We start from the raw sequence: 21,872 nt of genomic DNA, 5'->3' as shown, positions 1-21,872 counted from the left end.
ATCTTTGCATGTATTTTTTTTTAACCTTTTTTTTTTAATAGCCTTTTATTTACAGGTTATATGTATGGGTAACTTTACAGCACTGACAATTGCCAAACCTCTTGTTCCAATTTTTCCCCTTTTTCCCCCACCCCCTCCCCCAGATGCTTTGCATGTATTTTGAAAAAAAGCTATTATTAAAAAAAAAAAAAAAGAAATAGACTTAAATAATTGGAGAGAGATTCATTACTCATACTTAGTCTGCACCAATATAATAAAAAAGGCAATAATATCTAATTTAATTAGAAAATTCAGTGCCTTATTATTCAAATTCCCAAAGACATACTTTACAGGATGAACCAAAAGATTAACAAAATTCATGAAGAACCAAGCTTCTTAAACTTTTTCCACTGGCAACCCCCACATTCAGTTATAAGACCTCAGTTGAGGCCTATTTAAACCACAATTTAAGAAGCTGGGATCTGGAATAAAAGGTAAAGAATCTCAAAGGAAACCATGAAAAAAAGTGGAAATAAGGCATGCCTCCAACTACCAGATCAAAAATTACACTGTAAAACAGTATCAAAACTAGTTGGTATTGGTTAAAAGAAGAAAGTTAATCAATGGAACAGATATGGAAAAACTATACATATTCAATAAAACAATCTCAATTTCTGGATTAAAGACTTACTATTCAACAAAAATATTTGGAAAAACTGGAAAGTAGTCTGGCAGAAATTGGATTTAGATTAGTAGTACACAACATATTCTATAGTAAATTCAATGGATACATGATTTAGATATAAAGATTATATCATAAACAAATTAAAGAAGAGGAGATATGATATTTTTGCAACTACACGTAAATTTTTTTAACTAAAAAATGAATAGAGATGACTAAAAAATGTGACAATTTTGATTAAATAAATCTGAAAAGTTTTACCACAAACAAAATCATGCAGTGAGAATGAGAAAAGAAACAGTTTCTATCAAATGTCAATAATAAAGAGCTAATATGGGTAGATAATGAGGAAACCAAATTATCACCCTTTGCAGATGATAGATGGTATACTTGCAATAGTAGAGAATCAACTAAAAAACTATTAGAAATAATCCACAACTTTAGCAAAGTTGTAGGATACTAAATAAATCCACAGAAATCCTCAGCATTTTTATACATCACTAACAAAACCCAACAGCAAGAAATACAAAGAGAAATTCCATTCAAAATAACTGTTGATAGTATAAAATATTTGGGAATCTATCTGCCAAGGGAAAGTCAGGAACTACAAAACACTTTCCACACAAAATCAAATCTAAACAACTAGAAAAATAGCGAGTGCTCTTGAGATTTATGTTGTCAACTTATGTTGAGTGAATATAATAAAGATGACAATACTCCCTAAACTAATCTTCTTATTTGGTATTATATCAATCAAACTGCCAAAAACTATTTTACTGACCTAGAAATAATAACAAAATTCATCTGAAAGAACAAAAGCTCAAGAATTTCAAGGGAATTAATGGAAGAAAAAAAAAAAAAAAGCAAATGAAGGTGGCCTACCTATACCAGATCTAAAATTATATTATAAAGCAGTGGTCATCAAAACCATTTGGTACTGGCTAAGAAACAGAGCAGTTGATCAGTGGAATAATTAGATTCACAGAAAAAAATAGCCAATAACTATAACAATCTAGTATTTGACAAAAAACCCAGCTTTTGGGAGAAGAATTCACTTTTTGACAAAAACTGTTGGGAAAATTTGAAACTACTATGGAAGAATTTAGACATTGTCCCACACTTAACACCATATATCAAGATAAGGTCAAAATAGGTTCATGATCTAAACATAAAGAATGATATTATAAATAAATTAGAAGAACATAAGATAGTTTACCTCTTAGATCTATGGAGGAGAAAGGAATTTGTGACCAAAGAATAACTAGAGATTATTACTGATCACAAAATAGATAAATTTGATTATATTAAGTTAAAGAGTTTTTGTACAAACAAAACCAACGCAGACAAGATTAGAAGAGAAGCAATAAACTGGGAAAACATTTTTACATTCAAAGGTTTTGATAAAGGCCTCATTTCTAAAATATATAGAAAATTGACTCAAATTTACAAGAATTCAAACCATTTTCCAATTGATAAATGGTCAAGGCTATGAACAGACAATTTTCAGACAAAGAAATTTAAACTATTTCTAGTTATATGAAAAGGTGCTCCACATCACTATTGATCAGAGAAATGCAAATTAAGACAACTCTGCAATAACACTACACACCTCTCAGATTGGCTAAAATGACAGGAAAAGAAAATGACGAATGTTGGAGGGGATGCGGGAAAACTGGGACACTGATACATTGTTGGTGGAATTGTGAATATATCCAGCCATTCTGGAGAGTGATTTGGAACTATGCTCAAAGTTATGCATACGCTGAATGATTTATTCTAAGGAAGGACAGCAAATACTGCAGATGATGAATGCTGAATGTGAAGTTCAGTTCCAGACTCAGAACGAACTAGCTGTGTGACCCTGGGCAAGTCATGTAATCTACCTTTGCCTCAATTTACTAAACTGTAAAATGGGAATGTCTTAAGGCTCAATTGAGATAATATTTGTATTTAGCACAGTACTTGGAACAGCATAGGTACTTAATAAATATTAGTTCCCTTCTCCTTCCCTTCTCTTATTCTGGGAGAGAAATTTGAGGAAGGAAATTAAAGAGAGATTTAAAAAAATAATAATAGTCAATGAAACATTTAAAAAGGACAACTAAGTACCAAATATCATCTTAAGAGATAGTAATTACTAGATAATAGTAGAGTGTACCAAGCAATCTTAGTATTTGGTAATAAGTACTAGATAGCTACTAGTTACAGTTCTATATACAATCTTTTTCTCTTCTTTGTTAACGGAAATGATGTTTGTCAAGTTCATTAAAAAAGAAAATTTAGGAAAAAATCAGTATTCCCACAAATCTCTGTATTATTTTAGTGGTAAGGTAAAATACTGTTATAGTATTGTAACACAATTTATTTTAGCTGTTCCCTAAATGATCGATAACTCCTTCGTTTCCAATTATTTGCTGCTACAAAAAGTGCTGATATAAATATCTTAATGTATATGGTGGCCTTTTTTCTAATTTTACCCCTTTAGAATAAATATGTAGCAGTGGGATCTCTGAAACAAAAAATATAACAGATGTTTTTAGTCATGGGTGTGTGTGTGTGTGTGTGTGTGTGTGTGTCAGGGAGGGGGGAAATGGGGGGGAGAAGAGAGGTGTGTGTAAGAATAATTCTCAATTGTTTTCCAAAATTGTCTGACCAAGATTGGCTAAGATGACAGGAAAAAATAATGATGAATGTTGGAGGGGATGCAGGAAAACTGGGACATTGATGCATTGTTGGTGGAGCTGTGAACGAATCCAACCATTTTGGAGAGTAGTTTGGAACTATGCTCAAAAAGTTATCAAACTGTGCATACCCTTTGATCCAGCAGTGTTACTACTGGGATTATATCCCAAAGAGATTATAAAGACGGGAAAGGGACCTGTATGTGCCCGAATGTTTGCAGCAGCCCTCTTTGTAGTGGCCAGAAATTGGAAACTGAGTGGATGCCCATCAACTGGAGAATGGCTGAATAAATTGTGGTATATGAATATTATGGAATATTACTGTTCTGTAAGAAATGACCAACAGGATGATTTCAGAAAGGCCTGGAGAGACTTACACGAACTGATGCTGAGTAAAATGAGCAGGACCAGGAGATCATTATATACTTCAACAACAATACTATATGATGACCAGTTCTGATGGACCAGGCCATCCTCAGCAACGAGATCAACCAAATCATTTCCAATGGAGCAGTAATGAACTGAACCAGCTATGCCCAGAGAAAGAACTTTGGGAGATAACTAAAAACCATTACATTGAATTCCCAATCCCTATATTTATGCCCACCTGCATTTTTGATTTCCTTCACAGGCTAATTGTACAATATTTCAGAGTCTGATTCTTTTTGTACAGCAAAATAACGTTTTGGTCATGTATACTTATTGTATATCTAATTTATATTTTAATGTATTTAACATCTACTGGTCATCCTGCCATCTAGGGGAGAGGGTGGGGGATAAGAGGTGAAAAATTGGAACAAGAGGTTTGGCAATTGTTAACGCTGTAAAGTTATCCATGCATATAACCTGTAAATAAAAGGCTATTAAATTAAAAAAAAAAAAATTGTCTGACCAGTAAATAGCTCCTCAACCTATAGTGATGAGTATGTGAATATTTCCAAAATCCCTCCACCTTTTCTGGCTAATTTGCCAGGCAAGAGGTGGCAATATCAAGAATTGTTTTGCTTTCCCTCCCTCTTACTCTTAAGTAACTTGGAATAATCTTTCACATGGTTGTTTCTTTTTAAGACTTATTTGTTCCATTCAATGAATAGTTTTCAGTCTTACATATTTGTATAATTCCATATATCTTGAATATCACATCTTTATCACAGAAATTGGAGAGATAATTTAAAATAAGTTTTTTTTTTCTCAAATCAAGAGCTAGATTCCTTTTCTATTCTAATGGAATTGATCTTGTTCCTGGAAAAAGCTTTGCAATTTCAACTAAAATTATCTGTTTAATCTTTGCCAACAGCCTCTCTTCCTTGTTGAGTTAATAATCTCTCCCCAGTCACGGCTATGAAAACTACCTGTTCTGGTTCTCTTCTAATTTTTCTTTTATACCATGATCTTTAATATTCAGGTCACATAGACACTTTTCTTTTTATTGTGGTATTTGCTATAAGATGTGAATCTAAAACTAATTTCTCCTAACCTGCTTTATAGTTTTCCCAGAAGTTCTAATCCAATAGAGAGCTCTTTCTCAAGTAATTTATGTTGGCAGGTTTAATCAAACCGTGAGTTATTGAGTTTGATTGTTTCTGATTCTTCCTTATCTAGTCTGTTCCACTGATGTACCTTGTATTTTTTTAATAACTAGTGGCAAACAGTTCTAAAGATTACTGCTTGACAGTGTAATTGGAGGTCTGGGCATTCTAGCCCCCACTCCATTCTACTCCTGAGATCCAAAACTTTTTGTTCCTGTAAATATATGTTGTGAAAACATTGTACACAGCAACAAGATTATGTGGTGATCAACTATGATGGACTTAGCTCTTCTCAACAATGCAGTGATTGAAGGTGATTCCAATGGACTCAGAATGGAAAGAGCCATCTGCATGCAGAGAGAGAATTATGGAGCCTGAATGTGGCTAGAAGCATAGTATTTTCACCTTTTGGTTTGTTTTTTTCTGAATTTTGTTCCTTCTGGTTTGATTTTTCTTCTACAACATGACAAATACGGAAATATGTTTAAAAGGATTATACATATTTAACCTCTATCAGAATGTTTACTGTCTTAGGGAGGGGGGAGGTAAGGAAGGGAAGGTAGAAAAATTTAGAACACAAAGTCTTATAAAAATGAATATTAAAAACTATCTTTACATGTATTTGGAAAAATAAAATACTAATGAAAAAAAAAATATTGAGAGGCACAAACCTGCAGTCCCCTAAACACAGCTTCCCTGCAGTTTGAGTTGCCTTAGAAAGGTTGTTTTCTGAAATGGAGGATAAAAGTTTGAGAAAATATAACCTCTGAAGAAAATGAAAAGAATCTGTAGAACCTGGGGCTTGTTTTGAGGGGCTTTTAATGTAGTATTTACCACCTGAAGCCCAGAAAACTCTGCTCAACACCCAACTACCCCCTAGTCATGATGTTTCTAAATGAAGTTCTAGAGAAAAGTGACTGGGAAAGAAATATGTCCTTTCTGATATAAGCCCTCAAATCCATGCATAAGAATAGAATGGTATGGAATCAGAGAAGGGACCTCAGAGCTTATCCAGCTCAAGTTCTATTCAATCAATTTTCTACTGGATGTAGGGATTATTACCCACAACATCCTAACCAGTAATCTGGTGGCCTATTTGAATGCCTCTAGTAACAGAGAACTCACAACCCAATGAGACAATTTTGTGCCCAATTTCTTCTCATATTAAACTTGATTTAAGGATGGATGATGCATTAAATATTTAACACTTCATTGCAGAGGCCAATATTTTGCAAAAGAAGGTTGTTTTTTATGAAATCCAAATAATTTTCTTCCTTGGTCCTTTATACCTTTTCCTATAATATGGCTGCTTATTCTTCTTGAGTCAGGTTTCAGAATGATGAATCACAAATTTAGAACTAGAAGGGACCTCAGAAGACATTGAGTTCAACTCCCTCAATTTACAAATAAGGAAACTGAGATTCAAAGAGGTAAAGCAAGTTGCTCAAAGTCATATTGATGGTTTTTAACCCAAGAGAGGCTTTTTCCATGAATTTTCAATGTTGAAGTCATTTAAGAAAGTAGAATAACCCTCAAAAGGAGACAGACAGAATTAGAAAGAAACTGAATGGGGATTTCCTGGAAAAAACACTGCCAGAGAAATTAGGCATGGGACCCACACTTAACACCGTATACCAAGATAAGATCAAAATAGGTCCATGATTTAGGCATAAAGAACAAGATTATAAATAAATTAGAGGAACATAGGATAATTTATCTCTCAGACTTGTGGAGGAGGAAGAAATTTGTGACCAAAGACGAACTAGAGATCATTACTGATCACAAAATAGAAAATTTTGATTACATCAAATTAAAAAGCTTTTGTACAAACAAAACTAATGCAAACAAGATTAGAAGGGAAGCAACAAACTGGGAAAACATTTTCACAGTTAAAAGGTTCTGATAAAGGCCTCATTTCCAAAATATATAGAGAATTGACTCTAATTTATAAGAAACCAAGCCATTCTCCAATTGATAAATGGTCAAAGGATATGAACAGACAATTTTCAGATGATGAAATTGAAACTATTACCACTCATATGAAAGAGTGTTCCAAATCACTATTAATCAGAGAAATGTAAATTAAGACAACTCTGAGATACCACTACACACCTGTCAGATTGGCTAAGATGACAGGAAAAAATAACAACAAATGTTGGAGGGGATGTGGGAAAACTGGGACACTGATGCATTGTTGGTGGAGTTGTGAACGAATCCAACCATTCTGCAGAGCAATCTGGAATTATGCCCAAAAAATTATCAAACTGTGCATACCCTTTGACCCAGCAGTGCTACTACTGGGCTTATGCCCCAAGGAGATACTAAAGAAGGGAAAGGGACCTGTATGTGTCAAAATGTTTGTGGCAGCCCTGTTTGTAGTGGCTAGAAACTGGAAAATGAATGGATGCCCTTCAATTGGAGAATGGTTGGGTAAATTGTGGTATATGAATGTTATGGAATATTATTGTTCTGGAAGAAATGACCAGCAGGATGAATACAGAGAGGCTTGGAGAGACTTACATGAACTGATGCTGAGTGAAATGAGCAGAACCAGAAGATCATTATATACATCAACAACGATACTGTATGAGGATGTATTCTGATGGAAGTGGATTTCTTTGACAAAGAGAAGATTTAACTCAGTTTCAATTGATCAATGATGGACAGAAGCAGCTACACCCAAAGAAAGAACACTGGGAAATAAATGTAAACTGTTTGCATTTTTGTTTTTCTTCCCGGGTTATTTTTACCTTCTAAATCCATTCTCCCTGTGCAACAAGAGAACTGTTTGATTCTGCACACATATATTGTATCTAAGATATACTGTGACATATTCAACATATATAGGACTGCTTGCCATCTCGGGGAGGGGGTGGAGGGAGAGAGGGGAAAAATTGGAACAGAAGTGAGTGCAAGGGATAATGCTGTAAAAAAAATACCCTGGCATGGGTTCTGTCAATAAAAAGTTATTATAATTTAAAAAAAAAAAGAAAGAAAGAAAAAGAAAAAGCACTGCCAAGAGAATAGAAATGATCATGCTTAAAGCCTTTTTCCATTTTTTGGCCCAATGAATCCCCCAAATGCAATAACAGAATTTTATGTTTCAAATGTCAAGAATATTTTACTGTGAAACAGGGGAAGGGAGAAACAGAAATTTTCTGAATGAAAGAAACTGCCTGAATTTAACGAAGAAGGTAATTTCTTACAGATTTCTTTCCTTTATCCAACAAACATTATTGCTAATAATGCTCGATTCCTTAATTTAAGTCTTACTCCAAAGTCCCATTGTGATATAGATATGACTCTAGGTTCTTAAAGGAAAAATTAGTAGAGTTCTATCTTTGAAAAGGTCTCCCCAACACAGAAGTACTGGATTGCTTTATATGTGTCTGAGGACCAGTCTAGTGAAATTCAAAGAATCTCCTCAAAAAAGAGCTGGCCAGTAGCTGATGAATTGTTTTTAGCCACAGAAACTCATCAAATTATTCAAGACATGGAAGAACTGGAATCTAAACCAGTAGAACATGAACTCATACTGATAAAAGCAAATTCTTAAAATAATGATTTATATTGTTATTGTAGTTATTAGGTCTATATTCTAAAAAAACAATAAATTGCACCTAAAAAGAGACATTTTATTTTTTCTTCAGTTAGCATGTTATAATCACTGGTATATCACCAGCGTATCATTCAGGCTATGTCTTGAGAGATTCTATTGGTAAAATTTTATTATTGGTTTTTAACATAACTTTAATTTTAAAGTATATCTCTCTTCTTTCCACCACACAACATGCCATTCCTTCAAAGAACAAAGATGTGAAAAAAAGAAAAAAATTAGTTAAAAACAACCAATACACAAGCTAAGCCTGACAGTATATAAAATGTTCCGTATTCACAGTCCCCTAACTCAACAAAAAAAGGAAATATATTTTATTATTATTTTTTGAGGAAAAAGTTAGGGTTTTAAAATTATACAGTGTTGATTTTCATTGTTGTTGATGTTCCCATTAATATTGCTGATGTCACTGAGTATTATTTTTCTGATTATGTAAATTTCATTCTGTTACAAAGTTTCAGAAATCTAAATCTTCCCACATTTCTCTACATTCATCAAAGAAATCCTACTGCTTTTTAAAATCAAGGTTTAGCCTGAAAAGACTTAAATGAAATGATGCAAAAAGAAGTAAGCAAACCAGGAGAACATTGTACACAGTATTAGCAATACCATACAATGATAAACTGTGAATGACTCAGCTATTCTCAGTAATAAAATGATCTAAGAGAGTTCCAAAGGACTCATGATGAAAAATGCTATCACTATTCAAAGAAAGAACTATGGAGTATAAATGCAGATCAAAGCATACTATTTTTCACTTTTTTTTTTTTTGGTGGAATTTTTTTTGGTCAGTCTTCTTTTACAATATGACTAATATGACTATGCTTGGCATGCTTGCATATATATAACCTATATCAAATGTTTGCCATGTCAGGAAAGGGGAAATGGAAGGAAGAGAAAGAGAGAATATAGAACTCAATTTTTAAAAATGAATGTTAAATATTGTCTTTATTGAGGGGAAAAAATAACATTTTTTTTTAAATCAAGGTTTTTTGTGGGAAAATAACATTTTTTCTAAATTAAGGTTTAGGAAGATTTGAACTTGAAATAGGAACAAACAAAATGAACACCACATAATTCTAATGACCAAGGTTGGCTGCAGAGAGCTGAGAAAATGCCTTTATCCTTTTATTGCCAAGGTGGGAGACTATGGATATGTAATGGTACATGCTGTCTGTGCAATATGGCTATGTTGATGTATTGATAGGTTTTACTGACCTGTGATCTTTTCCTTTCTTTTAAAATCTTTGTTACAAAGGATGACTGGTTAAGTGTAAGTGAGGGAAGATTAGTTTAATAAATAAATATGATTTAACATGTATTGGAGTACCTGCCATCTAGGGGGAGGGGGTGGAGGGAAGGAGGGGAAAATTTGAAACAGAAGGTCAATGTTGAAAAAATTACCCATGCATGTGTTTTATAAATAAAAAGTTTTAATAAAATAAAAAAAGAAAAAAATAAATGTGATATAAAAACAAAATATAACAATAAAAATAAGAAAATTGCTAGTAAAAAAAAAGGGGGGGAGGAAATAATTTCAAGCTTTCAGATGACCATTCTAGCTTCATAGTCTGGTAGTTTTCTGCAGGATTTTCCACTAATTTTAGAACAAGGGTACCTTATCACTACCTTACAGGGACTGAGCAATGAACAGAAACATGTATAATTTTTATCCAGTCTGATGCACTTCAAACCGTTTCAGAATCAGATGCACAAAAGGCCTTTACAAATGCACAATAGTTTTCATTCCTGCCCTCAAATGATGGTCCTAAATGCAACCAACAGTCAGCTGAAGTCATACTTACTACTGAAGGAGCCCAATCTGTCCATCCCCACACTGACAGAGGCTACAGCTCTGGTGGTCCTCCACGTGGGAAGTCTCCTTCACAGTCTGATCCTAGTGGTGGCCAACAAATCCCTGGGAAAGTGGCAATCCTAGAAACAGACAAAGTCACTGCAGGTGGCATACAGCTGAGGGAAAAGAAGGACGGGATGAAGAAGTGCCCAGGCTAATAGAATAAGAATCAGAATTCCTGAGTGCCAGCCCCAGGCCTGCCCAGATTATTAGCAAATCACTCTAGTTATTTTGTATGTACTTATATCTGGTCATATTGTCACCCTGACAAAATATAAATACTTGAGGGTAGGAACTGTTTAATTTTTGGTTGTGTATTTTGAGCATCTAGCCAAGTACCCGCCCCCCAGCAAGTACTTAAACGTGTTGAGTTGTTCTCAACTCTTCATGACTCCTTTTGGAGTTTTCTTGGCAAAGGTACTGGAGTGGTTTGCCTTTTCCTTCTCCAGCTCATTTTATAGATAAGGAACCTGAGGCAAACAGGTTCAGTGACTTGCCCGAGTCACACAGCAAGGAAGTGTCTGAGGCCAGATTTGAACTCACAAGGATGAGTCTTTTGGATTCCAAGTCCAGTATTCTTCCACAGTTGAAGACAATTATTCACCAGGAAATGAAGGCACTGAGACAGAAATAACTGGAGAGCAACCCATCAGAGAGGGAAAAGGAGATGCAAACTTTTTACCAGAATCTAAATATATGGGTGTCAGTGGGTTTTTCCAAATTTCCATCAAATTGAACCCCTTTATATACTCTATTCTAGCCAAACTGACCTACTCCCTTTTTCCAGGACTAACTATCTGCTAACCACCTCCCACCTCTAAGTCTTTGCACAAGCTGTATCTTCCACTCTTGGAATGTATTCCTTACCCTCCTTCAGCATTTAGCATCTTATGCTCCTTTCAAGACTCAACTCAGTCTCCATCTCCTACAAAAAACTGTTCTTCATCTTCCCATTTCAATCATTGCTTCTCCCCTTCCCCCATTAAGAGTATATACTTATTAGTGTAAATGTCTGCACCTGATAGAATGTAAAATCTTTGAGGGCAAGGTTTTTTGTTTTAGCCTTATGTCCTCAGCTCCTAAAGTAGTAGGAATATAATATACACATCTGTTGTACAAGCAAGTAAAACACATTTGTTAAACTGATTTGTCTGCATTGATTTTATCAGTTGGATGGATTTCCAGGAGGGGCAGGTCTTCAGGGATAAATAAAGGATGGTATGTGAACCAATTGATTGACTGTTGTCCAGCCAAACAATTAAATGCAGGCTTATCTGTTTCAGATACTGCTCCTTTCACATCCAGAATTCTCAACCTGAAGTCTGGGAGTTTTTTTGTTTTTTTGGTTTTTTTTTAACTAATAAACTGTATTCCAAGCTCATTAATTTCCTTTGTAATCCTATGTAATTTCTTTTGTGCATTTAAAAATATGATTCTCAAAGGACTTGCCCAAATTCTGCCAAAAGGGATCCAGGACACAAGAGCTGCAAAGAACCTCAAATGGAAGGATGATCTGGAATTGATGAGGTAGCTACTGTAGAGAAATCAGAGGCAGTAGCCTCTCCATCCTCACTGATGACCATCTGGCCATCTATCAGAGAGAATCTTACTCATGAAGGACCAGAGACATGACCTAATCCCCCACAGCAGAGTAGAGGATCCATCGAGGAGGTACTTTTAGACTCCACTCCTCAAGCCACAGAGTAGCAGGACGAAGTCCCTCTAGCCCATTCTCCCATGCCATACATACACAGTGACTAGAACTGAGACTCAAACCCAGATCCTCTAATATCAAATCCACAGACCCACCATTGTCTGTGGGGTCAAATTAAAATGGAAAGAGGGCCACTAAACACTACATAAAAGTCTCTACAGATTGCACATCAACTCAGAAAATCACATATCAACATTATGTTTTATTGTGTATTTCTCTATTTTCTCTATTTAAAAATTTCCCAGTTATATTTTAATCTGGTTCAGAAAACTTAGAAGCCCAACAGGCAGCATGTTTGACATGTCTGGCCTATGTTAGACCATGGAAAGGCAGGACACTGGCCAGATCCAGGGACACACTTAACAAACATGTGAACAGAACGCTGGATTTGGGATTCCAGAACTCAGCTCAAACCCTACCCCAGCCATGTCCTGAGTGAGCAATTCTCATACCCTCCCAAGCCTCAGTTTCCTCATGTGTAGCACTCACCCCAAAGTAGTATATTGTCGTGTAATATATGTAACACTGAAAAATGCCTTGCAAAAATGTTTGTGGCATTTGTTTGTAGTGGCTAGAAAGTAGAAAATGAATGGATGCCCATCAATTGGAGAATGGTTGGGTAAATTGTGGTACATGAATGTTGTGGAATATTATTGTTCTGTAAGAAATGACCAACAGGATGAATACAGAGAGGCTTGGAGAGAGTTATATGAACTGATGCTGAGTGAAATGAGCAGGACCAGGAGATTAGTATACATGGCAACAACAATACTGAGGATCAATAATTGAGGATCAATTCCGATGGACTTGGCCCTCTTCAGCAATGAGAGGATCCAAATCAGTTCAGGAATGAACAGAACCAGCTACACCCAGCAGAAGAACACTGGGAAATGAGTGTGAACCACAAAAAAACATTTACACTCTTTCTGTTATTGTTTGCTTGTATTTCTGTTTTTCTTCCCAGGTTATTTTTACCTTCTTTCTAAATCCAATTTTTCTTGTACAGCAAGATAACTGTGGGGGGAGGAGGGGAAAAGTTGGAACAGAAGTTTTTGCAAGGGTCAGTGCTGAAAAATTAGCCATGCATATATTCTGTCAATAAAAAGGAAAGAAAGAAATAAAGAAAGAAAGAGACAGAAAGAAAAAAGAGAAAGAGAGAGAGAAAGAAAGAGTAAGAAAGAAAAAGAAAGAGAAAGAAAGAAAAAGAAAAAGAAAGAAAGAGAGAGAAAGAGAAAGAAAAAGAAAGAAAGAGAGAGAGAAAGAAAGAAAAAGAAAAAGAAAGAGAGAGAGAGAGAAAGAGAGAAAGAAAGAAAGAAAAGAAAGAAAGAAAGAAGAGAAAGAGAAAGAGAAGGAAAGAAAAAGAAAGAGAGAAAGAAAGAAAGAAAAAAAAAGAGAGAGAAAGAAAGAAAGAAAGAGAGAAAGGGAAAGAAAGAAAAAGAAAGAGAGAGAGAAAGAGAAGGAAAGAAAAAGAAAGAAAGAGAGAAAGAAAGAAAGAAAGAAAGAAAGAAAGAAAAAAAAAAGAAAGAGAGAGAAAGAAAAAGAAAGAAAGAGAGAGAGAAAGAGAAGGAAAGAAAAAGAAAGAGAGAGAGAAAGAAAGAAAAAGAGAGAAAGAAAAAGAAAGAAAGAAAGAGAGAGAGAAAGAGAAGGAAAGAAAAAGAAAGAGAGAAAGAAAGAAAGAAAAAAAAGAGAGAGAGAAAGAAAGAAAAAGAAAAAGAAAGAGAGAAAGAGAAAGAAAGAAAAAGAAAGAGAAAGAGAGAGAAAGAGAGAGAAAGAGAAAGAAAGAAAAAGAAAGAGAGAAAGAGAAGGAAAGAAAAAGAAAAAGAAAGAGAGAGAGAAAGAAAAAAAAAGAGAGAGAGAAAGAGAAGGAAAGAAAAAGAAAGAGAGAAAGAAAGAAAGAAAGAAAAAGAAAAAGAAAGAGAGAGAGAAAGAGAAGGAAAGAAAAAGAAAGAGAGAGAAAGAAAGAAAGAAAAAGAAAAAGAAAGAGAAAGAAAGAAAAAAAAAGAAAGAGAGAAAGAGAAAGAAAGAAAAAGAAAGAGAGAAAGAGAGAGAAAGAGAAAGAAAGAAAAAGAAAGAGAGAAAGAGAAGGAAAGAAAAGAAAGAAGAGAGAGAGAAAGAAAAAGAAAGAAAGAGAGAGAGAAAGAGAAGGAAAGAAAAAGAAAGAGAGAAAGAAAGAAAGAAAGAAAGAAAAAGAAAAAGAGAGAGAGAGAAAGAGAAAGAAAAAGAAAGAAAGAAAGAAAGAAAGAAAGAAAAAGAAAAAGAAAGAGAGAAAGAAAGAAAGAAAGAGAAAAAGAAAGAAAGAAAGAGAGAAAGAAAGAAAGAAAAAGAAAAATTAAGAAAGAGAGAAAGAAAAAGAAAGAAAGAAAAAGAAAAAGAAAGAAAGAAAGAGAGAAAGAAAGAAAGAAAGAAAGAAAGAGAGAAAGAAAGAAAGAAAGAGAGAGAGAAAGAGAGAGAAAGAAAGAAAAAGAAAGAAAGAAGGAAAGATTTTCTTTTAATGTAAAGTTTAAAAAGTCCACACTCATTGCCGTGTCCAACTCTCCGTGTCGCCATTTGGGACTTTCTGGACGAAGACACTGGGCCGGGTTCGCCGCGTCCTTTTCCAGCCGAGGAGACCGAGGCAGGCAGGGTTAAGTAAGCTGCCCACGTCAGGCCCTGACTGCGGCCCGGACTGCAGGCCCAATTCTCTGTGCGCTTCACCACCCTCCTACTAGGTGTTTAATAACCGCTTATTGACTCTTCCCGGAATAGCTTAACAAACTGCAGGCACTAACCGTGTCCCTGCATGAATAATAATAATCGGTGACGTTCACAGAATCCGGTGCCATTGCCTCCTTTGACCCTCACAACCATTCTGGGAGGCGGCCGCGATGATCACTCCCATTTCACAGATGAGAAAACTGAGGCAGATTTGAGTGACTTGCCCACAGTGTCCGGGGCTGGATTTGGATTCCGGAAGAGGAAGCTTCCTGAACTCTTTATCTGCCCTGGTAAGTGCATATTGTCCGCTGCAGTTAAAATACAGTGCCAGACCTGGAATTAATAGTGAGCCTGACCAGGGAGACCTTGGACAAGCCACTTAACCTGTTTGACTCAGTTTCCCCATCTGTAAAATGTTAAAAAAAAAAAAAAAAAGAAAGAAAAAAAAAGAAAAAAAATTACCGCGTGCGCCCCCTGGCTGTTGTGAGGATCGAAGGAGAAAATGCTGGTAAATTGTTTTTACAAACCTTTTATAACGCACTATATATAGTCGTTATAAAGTGGAGCAGGCTGAAAGCCAACCAGTTCCGGCTTCTTCCCTTCACCGGTTAAGAGGTTAAGTGACTTGCCCAAGGTCACTCAGGCAGGTAATTTTTGGAAGAAATGGGAGGCTCCCATTCCCCAGATGGAAACACTGAGGCTGACGGAAGGAAGGGAGCATTAAGAGGGGAAAGGTCCTCAGCGAAGGGCATGCTGGGAGGTCAGCGGGGTCGCGTGCGCCGCTCCCGGGGAGCTCCCGCGCGCCGGCTTGCTCCAACCTGCCCCGCCCCGCCCCGCCCCCCTCCGCTCTACTCCCGTCGGCGCGGTCGCTGCGTGACCACGCGTGCTTCCCCGCTCTTTCCACTACGTCGGCCTCGACGCCTTCCTCGGCCCAAGACCCCGCGCCCCCCCCCCAGCCTAAGACCGCCAGCCACGTCCCCTCCTCCCCCCACGTCCGGGTCCCCGTGCTCTCCCCGCCGTCCCTCACCTCGTGGCCTCGTGCCTCCCCTCGCCGCGTCCCCCTCCTCCAGACCCAGGAAGCCCGCCGCCGCTCGCGCGCACGCAGACGGGGAATGTGCGCGCGCGCCTGTGGCCCTTCCCCTCGCTGCTCCGCCGAGCATGCGCGCTTCCCCGGTCTCGGGGGCGCGTTGGGCGCTTCCTGAGTGGCTGCCGCCTACCTGCGTCTCAAGCGCGGGTGTTTTAATCAGGCTCGGCCTGTAGGCCTGGAAGAAGTGGCTTTCCTGCATAAAATCCAACGAGCGCGCGTCAATCACCTACTGTGCGTCGAGCGAGCCCTGTGCCCGGAAGCTAAGGACAAAAAACGCTCCGTCCCCAGACTCGGGCGTTTCCCCTGGTTCTCCCGTCCCAGGAACGCGCTCTCTTGTCAAAGGCCTCGGCTAAAGTCTTGCCATCTGTCAGAAGCTTTTCCCGGCCCTCCTTCGTCTTGTCAACATAAGATCTTGTGATGAACGTTTATTGTCTCGAATTTATCTGGTCTATTTTTTCTCCATACGTCGTCGTCTTCACGTCTCACCCTGAGAACCCCTCGAGGGGAAGGACTGTCTTTTTTGTCTTTCTTTGTGTGATCAGTGCTTAACACGTGCCTGGCGCATAGTAGGCCCATAATACATGTTCTTTGATTTGAAGCAGTCTCTTTCTTCAAGGAAGCTGCATTATATTGAGGAACACAGCCTGGCTTCTAGGCAGTACTAAATATATTGACATTAATTTTAACAGGGATAGAGAGAGATCGTTGGGGAGAATTAGGAATGGCCAATCCAGATTCTCCAATCTGACTTTAATTTCTTTTTTTTTTTATTTATTTAATAGCCTTTTATTTACAGGTTACCTGCATGGGTAACTTTACCTGACTTTAATTTCATTTATGAAGTGTCTACTACGCGGAGTTACTATGCTAAGCACTTACATCCTGCTCACTTATAGCTTTGTGACTGCGGACACAAGTAGATGATTTAAGTCCCTTCCAAATCTCACTTGTTATAATTTATTTATAAATTATTTTTTTATTTATTTAGTTATTTATTTAATTCTATAGTCCTGAGTCATTTATCCTTTCCGGGCCTCAGTTGTTTCATCTGTAAACCAGTGATCATAATACATTATGTATCTGAAAGGGAATATTCTATCCTTAAAATGATAGACAACTGGGAGTTTAATTCGGATTACTATTACTATTAATAGAAACCTAAAAAGAGATGAAATGAAGGAGAAAGTTGCCCTCCCTGAAATCAACCCAAAAGATACAGCTTTCCCAACTTTTCTTAGTTATTTAGAGATTAGGGGATTCAGAACTGGAAAGGGATTTTAGATTATTACCTGATCCAATAAAATAATTTTATAAGTAAGAGAAATGCCCAAGGTCACAGGTATCAGATACAGGATTGGAACCTAAGTTTTCTTGACTAAAATTTAGGATTCTTGCCATTATTCCACCTACTCTAGCTTTATGCCCCAAATTTGTTTATTTCCTGAAAAAAAATTTTTCTATTGTGTCTATACAGATTGGACCATTGAATGTTATAAGTTTATGGTTACTCTGTGACCAAACTTCATTCATTCAGTAGACATTTACTAAGAGCTGAACCATCCTTTTTAACAGCAGTATTCTCCCCTCAATGCCATATGGCAACAAATTATGGGACACAGAAACTGTGGAAGATTTGAACATATGGGCCCTTCAAAGGTCAATGAAGAAAGATGCAGCACACCTGAGTAGGATGTCATATTACTAAGAATGACGTATACAGGAAGTAACATGAAAGAGATCATGGAAAAAATCAGAAAAGGAAGTCAGTAAGTCTTGTAAAGCTAGTAAATAGCTATCAACAAACATTAAATGGCTTTTAGATGTGTTCAGGTACTATATTAACTGATGGGAATACAAAGATGAAAACTAAACAATCCCTATCTTCTAGGAGTTACTATTATTAAAAACAGTATTAAGCCTACTGTATACTAGGCATGTGTTCTAGGTATTAAGAATATAATGATAAAGAAAATGAAATAATAAATACAAGGTAGTTGTGCATACCTAGGTACAATAAGGTGGAGAAGGGATAAAGAGATTTCTCCCTTTCTCTGATAACAACAACAACAACAACAAAAGTGGCAATTTGCAGGGAGAGCACATGGTGAGGGGCCTGTGCTTGCCCAGGTAATCTTGAGTAGGAAGTTTTCAGACCTCCAGTTTCTGGATACTATTGTCTACTTCCTATGTCCTTTTCTGAGGACACGTCAGAGACTAGCAATCCTAAGAATGGACATTTCCAGCCTTCCAGTCTGGCTTCAAGAGTTTTCAAGTTCTCTAGTCTCCAAAAGATTTAGAATTCCTGAGTTTGAACATCAGGCCCTCCCATAAGTGGTTAAAAGCCTGTGAGACCCAAGAGAACTAAAGGACCTGTTGGCAACGTCAGTGATAACACAAGAAGAAGAGAAACAGGATCATAAGTTTAGAATGAAAAGAAATCTTTGAAGAAATCATTAAATATCCAAAGTTATTGAGACTGAGAGAGATTAAGTGACATGTGGCAAAAGTAGGATTTGAACCTAGGTCCTCTAATTATGAAGCCCAGGCTTTTTCAACATGGATAATTAATCATCTATTACTACAAAGAGTAAACAAGGGGGGCACCTAGGTGTCCAGTGGGTACAACACCAGCCCTGAAGTCAGGAGGACCTGAGTTCAAATGTGATCTCAGGCACTTAATACTTCCTAGATGTGTGACCCTGGGCAAGTCACTTAATCCCGATTGCTTCAAAAAAAAAAAAAAGTAAACAAGGATGAAGACTGATTTGGATGGACACATGAGAGATAACTATGCTCAAGGGAGGAAGGTAAAATTGGGGAGGGAAGGAAAGCGGGGAGCAATTGTTGTATATAATGTTACCATTATAAAATCTATCAGTCCATGTGTTTTGCCTAAAGCAGTGGTACAGGAAAAGGACAGAAAAATATGAATAAATGTAAACTACTACTGTTCACTGAACAGGAAAATTAAAGTGGATCCATTTGTCATGCCAAGAGAAAGGAAGGGGAGAAGCATTTATTGCCAGGCACTTTGCTAAGAGTTTTAAAGTATTATCTCTTTTGATCATCAGGACAGTCATTGGAGATAGGTGCTGCTGTTATCCCCATTACACAGTTGAGAAAACTGAGGCAAACAAAGATTAAATGACTTGAGCAGGGTCTCATAGCTATCTAAGTAGCTCTCTAAAATCAAGCTTACACTCCTTAACTCTAGACCTAGCACTCTGTGATTTCCTCCTTGGAATTGTCTGCTGGGTAGCCAATCCCAGCAGGTACCATCGGCCTCCTGGGGCAGATAGAGGCAGCTTTCACCTTCTCAGCTAGATTTTAACCAATTTGATAATATCCCCATCCCCCCCTCCCTTCCTTGCCCTCCTCCAGGCATCTCTGGGATGACTTGTTACTTCTCAATATGTACCCCAAAGTTCTGGAGACATAAACCTCATGGAAGCACAAGGGCCCAGAGGAACTCTGTGAGCTCAGTAGGATTTAAAGGTTGGGAAGATGAACAGAGATGTCCCAGAGACAATGTGTGACACTATTGGTGATGTTCCTGGAAGGAGAGAAAGCTAGGGAGTTGGGCTTCCCTATGATGGAAGTACACCTTCCATTTGGGATTTCCACCAAAAGATGCCAGTGGCATAGGTGGACCTTGTTTCCTTCAACCAGACAGTTTCATAACACTTTCGGGTTGGCAGAGTCTTTGCAACCATTCTGTGAAATAGGTCCTGTGACCTCCCTTCTTTTTAGAGTCAGAGGACAATGGAACACTATTATCTTGTTTCCAGGGATCCTCAAACTACGGCCCACAGGCCAGATGCAGCAGCTGAGGACATTTATCCCCCTCACCCAGGGCTATGAAGTTTCTTTATTTAAAGACCCACAAAACAAAGTTTTTGTTTTTACTATAGTCCGGCCCCCAACAGTCTGAGGGACAGTGAACTGGCCCCCTATTTAAAAAGTTTGAGGACCCCTGTACTATTTGGTTTGGTTGAACTGGACCTGGAGTCAGGAAGACCTGAGATCAGATCCAACCTCAGACACTTGCTAGCTGTGTTTCTGAGCAATTCATTTAACAAACATCTCATGGCCTCAGGTTCCTCACCTGTAAAATGGGGATAATAATGGTCCCTACCTCTCAGTATTGCTGAGAGGATCAAATTTGTAAAGCATTTTGCAAATATTAAAACTACACAAATGTAAGTTACTATTACTATAAGTATATTACTCTATACTGCATAAAGGGAAGAAGGTGATTTAAATTTATTTAAATACTTAAATTTTAAATAATTAAATATTCCAATAAAATTTTAATTAAATGATTAAATTTACATATTGTTTAAAATGAAAATGATGTTAAAATCAATTAAAAATAAAAATAATTAGGTGGTACAAGTAGTAATATCCACATTTTTCAGCTGAGGAAAATTATATTTCAAGAAGTTAATTGACTTGTCCAGGACCACATAGTTAGTAAGTATAGTAAGTATATAATGTAAAATACCAAATCCATATTGCTCCAAACTTTTTGGGAAACTAGTGAGCTCATAAGTGATTAATTAAAAAACTGTTAGGCAGCTTTGAGGGCTCAATTGAGGGCTCAAATTGACTAGCATAGTTAGTACCTGGAGGTACTCAAAATGATTTTGTAGCTTTTTTCTACTAGCACTGTTGATTAGAAAATAAAGGTGAAGAACATAGTTATCCAGGGTTGGGGATTATCAAAGTTGGATTGTTGGAAGGAAAGGGCCTGAGGGAAGAGGAAGAATGGTAAAATGGAAACAGTTGGAAGAACCAGGTTCAAATGCAGACCCTGTTACTTTCTACTAGTAGAATTGTGGGTAAGTCAATCTCAGTTTATTTCATCTGTAAAATCAGGGATTATATTAGATAGTAAACTTTTTTAATTTTGAAATTAAACACCCCAAAAAAGAGCATTTCTATTCTCACAGCAGAACACCAAAAGTGGAGGGTCTCTGAAATTGTGAATCTCCATTTCATGCTGCTTGCCTTGACTCACTCTTTGAATTGGAGCTCTATTGCTAACATCCTATGGATATGGATCCAAAGGTACAGGACAGAATGGGGTTGAAAGTTCAAATAATGGGGAAAGACTGGGTAAGAAGTGAAACTGAACCAAAAGTGACAGAGAAAAAAAGGAGGAACCAAAAGACCAAAGCTCATAATAAGGATAAAGAGAAGATTTAGGACATGAAAGGGCAGGAGACTATGGTCAGAGGATGGGAATTTCAAAATTCTAGACCTTGAAGAGAGAGTAGTTTGAAGTTATAATGAGGGCTGAGGTGTGACTGCTTTAGGGGATGGTTTACACAATTCATAATTGTAGAGGAAATCTGTAAGATAAGTGATCAAAACATATGAACAAACATTTTTCAAAAGAATTGCAAAGTATTCCTAGCCACATGAAAAAATGCTCCAGATCACCAACAATAAGAGAAATACACATCAAAACAAGCCTAGAATTTTAACATGTACCTTTCAAATTGGCAAAAATGACAAAAAAAAAAAAAAAAAGGCAACTGTCAATGCTGGAGGAATTGTAGGAAAGTAGGCACACTAATACATTGTTAGTGGAGTTGTAATGTTGATGGGAATACATTTTGGAAAGTAATTTGGAATTATGCACATTAAGTGGTTAAAATTGTCTATACCCTTTAAATCAGAGACTCCATTGCTTAATTTATACTCAAAGGGAGCCATAGCTTAGAAAAAAAAGTCCAAAATATTTATAGCAACACTTTTCACGATAACTGAAAAATAGAAATAAACTACTGCCTTCAATGACTGTTGGAACAAAATTTTCTCATCCATCCATTCAGCTGTAGAAAGTTTAGACATCCTAGAGTAAATATCCCCCTAACTCACCTAACTCAATGTATAGTATAGACTTAAGTATAGGACAGCTTTTTATTTCTTCCATAAAAAAGAAATTCTTCAAATACAAAAGCTTCACAAGTACACATTGACAAAGACTTAAACTTGAAGTAGCATATTATAAATACTTATACATTTTT

At 36.9% G+C, this 21,872-nt stretch overlaps 1 protein-coding gene across 6 annotated transcripts in view; it reads right to left on the bottom strand.

Moving 5' to 3' along the window:
• TADA2A (transcriptional adaptor 2A) overlaps window positions 1-15,896 on the bottom strand; it is a 77,235-nt gene extending 61,339 nt beyond the window's left edge. For 2 of the 6 annotated variants that reach the window (XM_031966560.1, XM_023502181.2), the window contains exons 1-2: window positions 15,778-15,894; window positions 10,293-10,422 (exon numbers count right to left, since the gene is read on the bottom strand). In XM_031966560.1, the coding sequence (XP_031822420.1) occupies window positions 10,293-10,317 (25 nt within the window). In that variant the 5' untranslated portion in view covers window positions 10,318-10,422; window positions 15,778-15,894. Of the gene's footprint in view, window positions 1-5,542; window positions 5,601-10,292; window positions 10,423-15,777 lie in introns of those variants that run through there. The other 4 variants (XM_023502180.2, XM_012548104.3, XM_012548105.3 and 1 more) reach the window with 4 other exon arrangements.
• Window positions 15,897-21,872: the final 5,976 nt, after the last annotated feature.

The sequence above is a fragment of the Sarcophilus harrisii genome, chromosome 4 (genome assembly GCF_902635505.1).
Source record: "Sarcophilus harrisii chromosome 4, mSarHar1.11, whole genome shotgun sequence".
Classification (NCBI taxonomy): Eukaryota; Metazoa; Chordata; class Mammalia; order Dasyuromorphia; family Dasyuridae; genus Sarcophilus; species Sarcophilus harrisii.
This window is presented reverse-complemented; position numbering and strand designations above follow the sequence as displayed.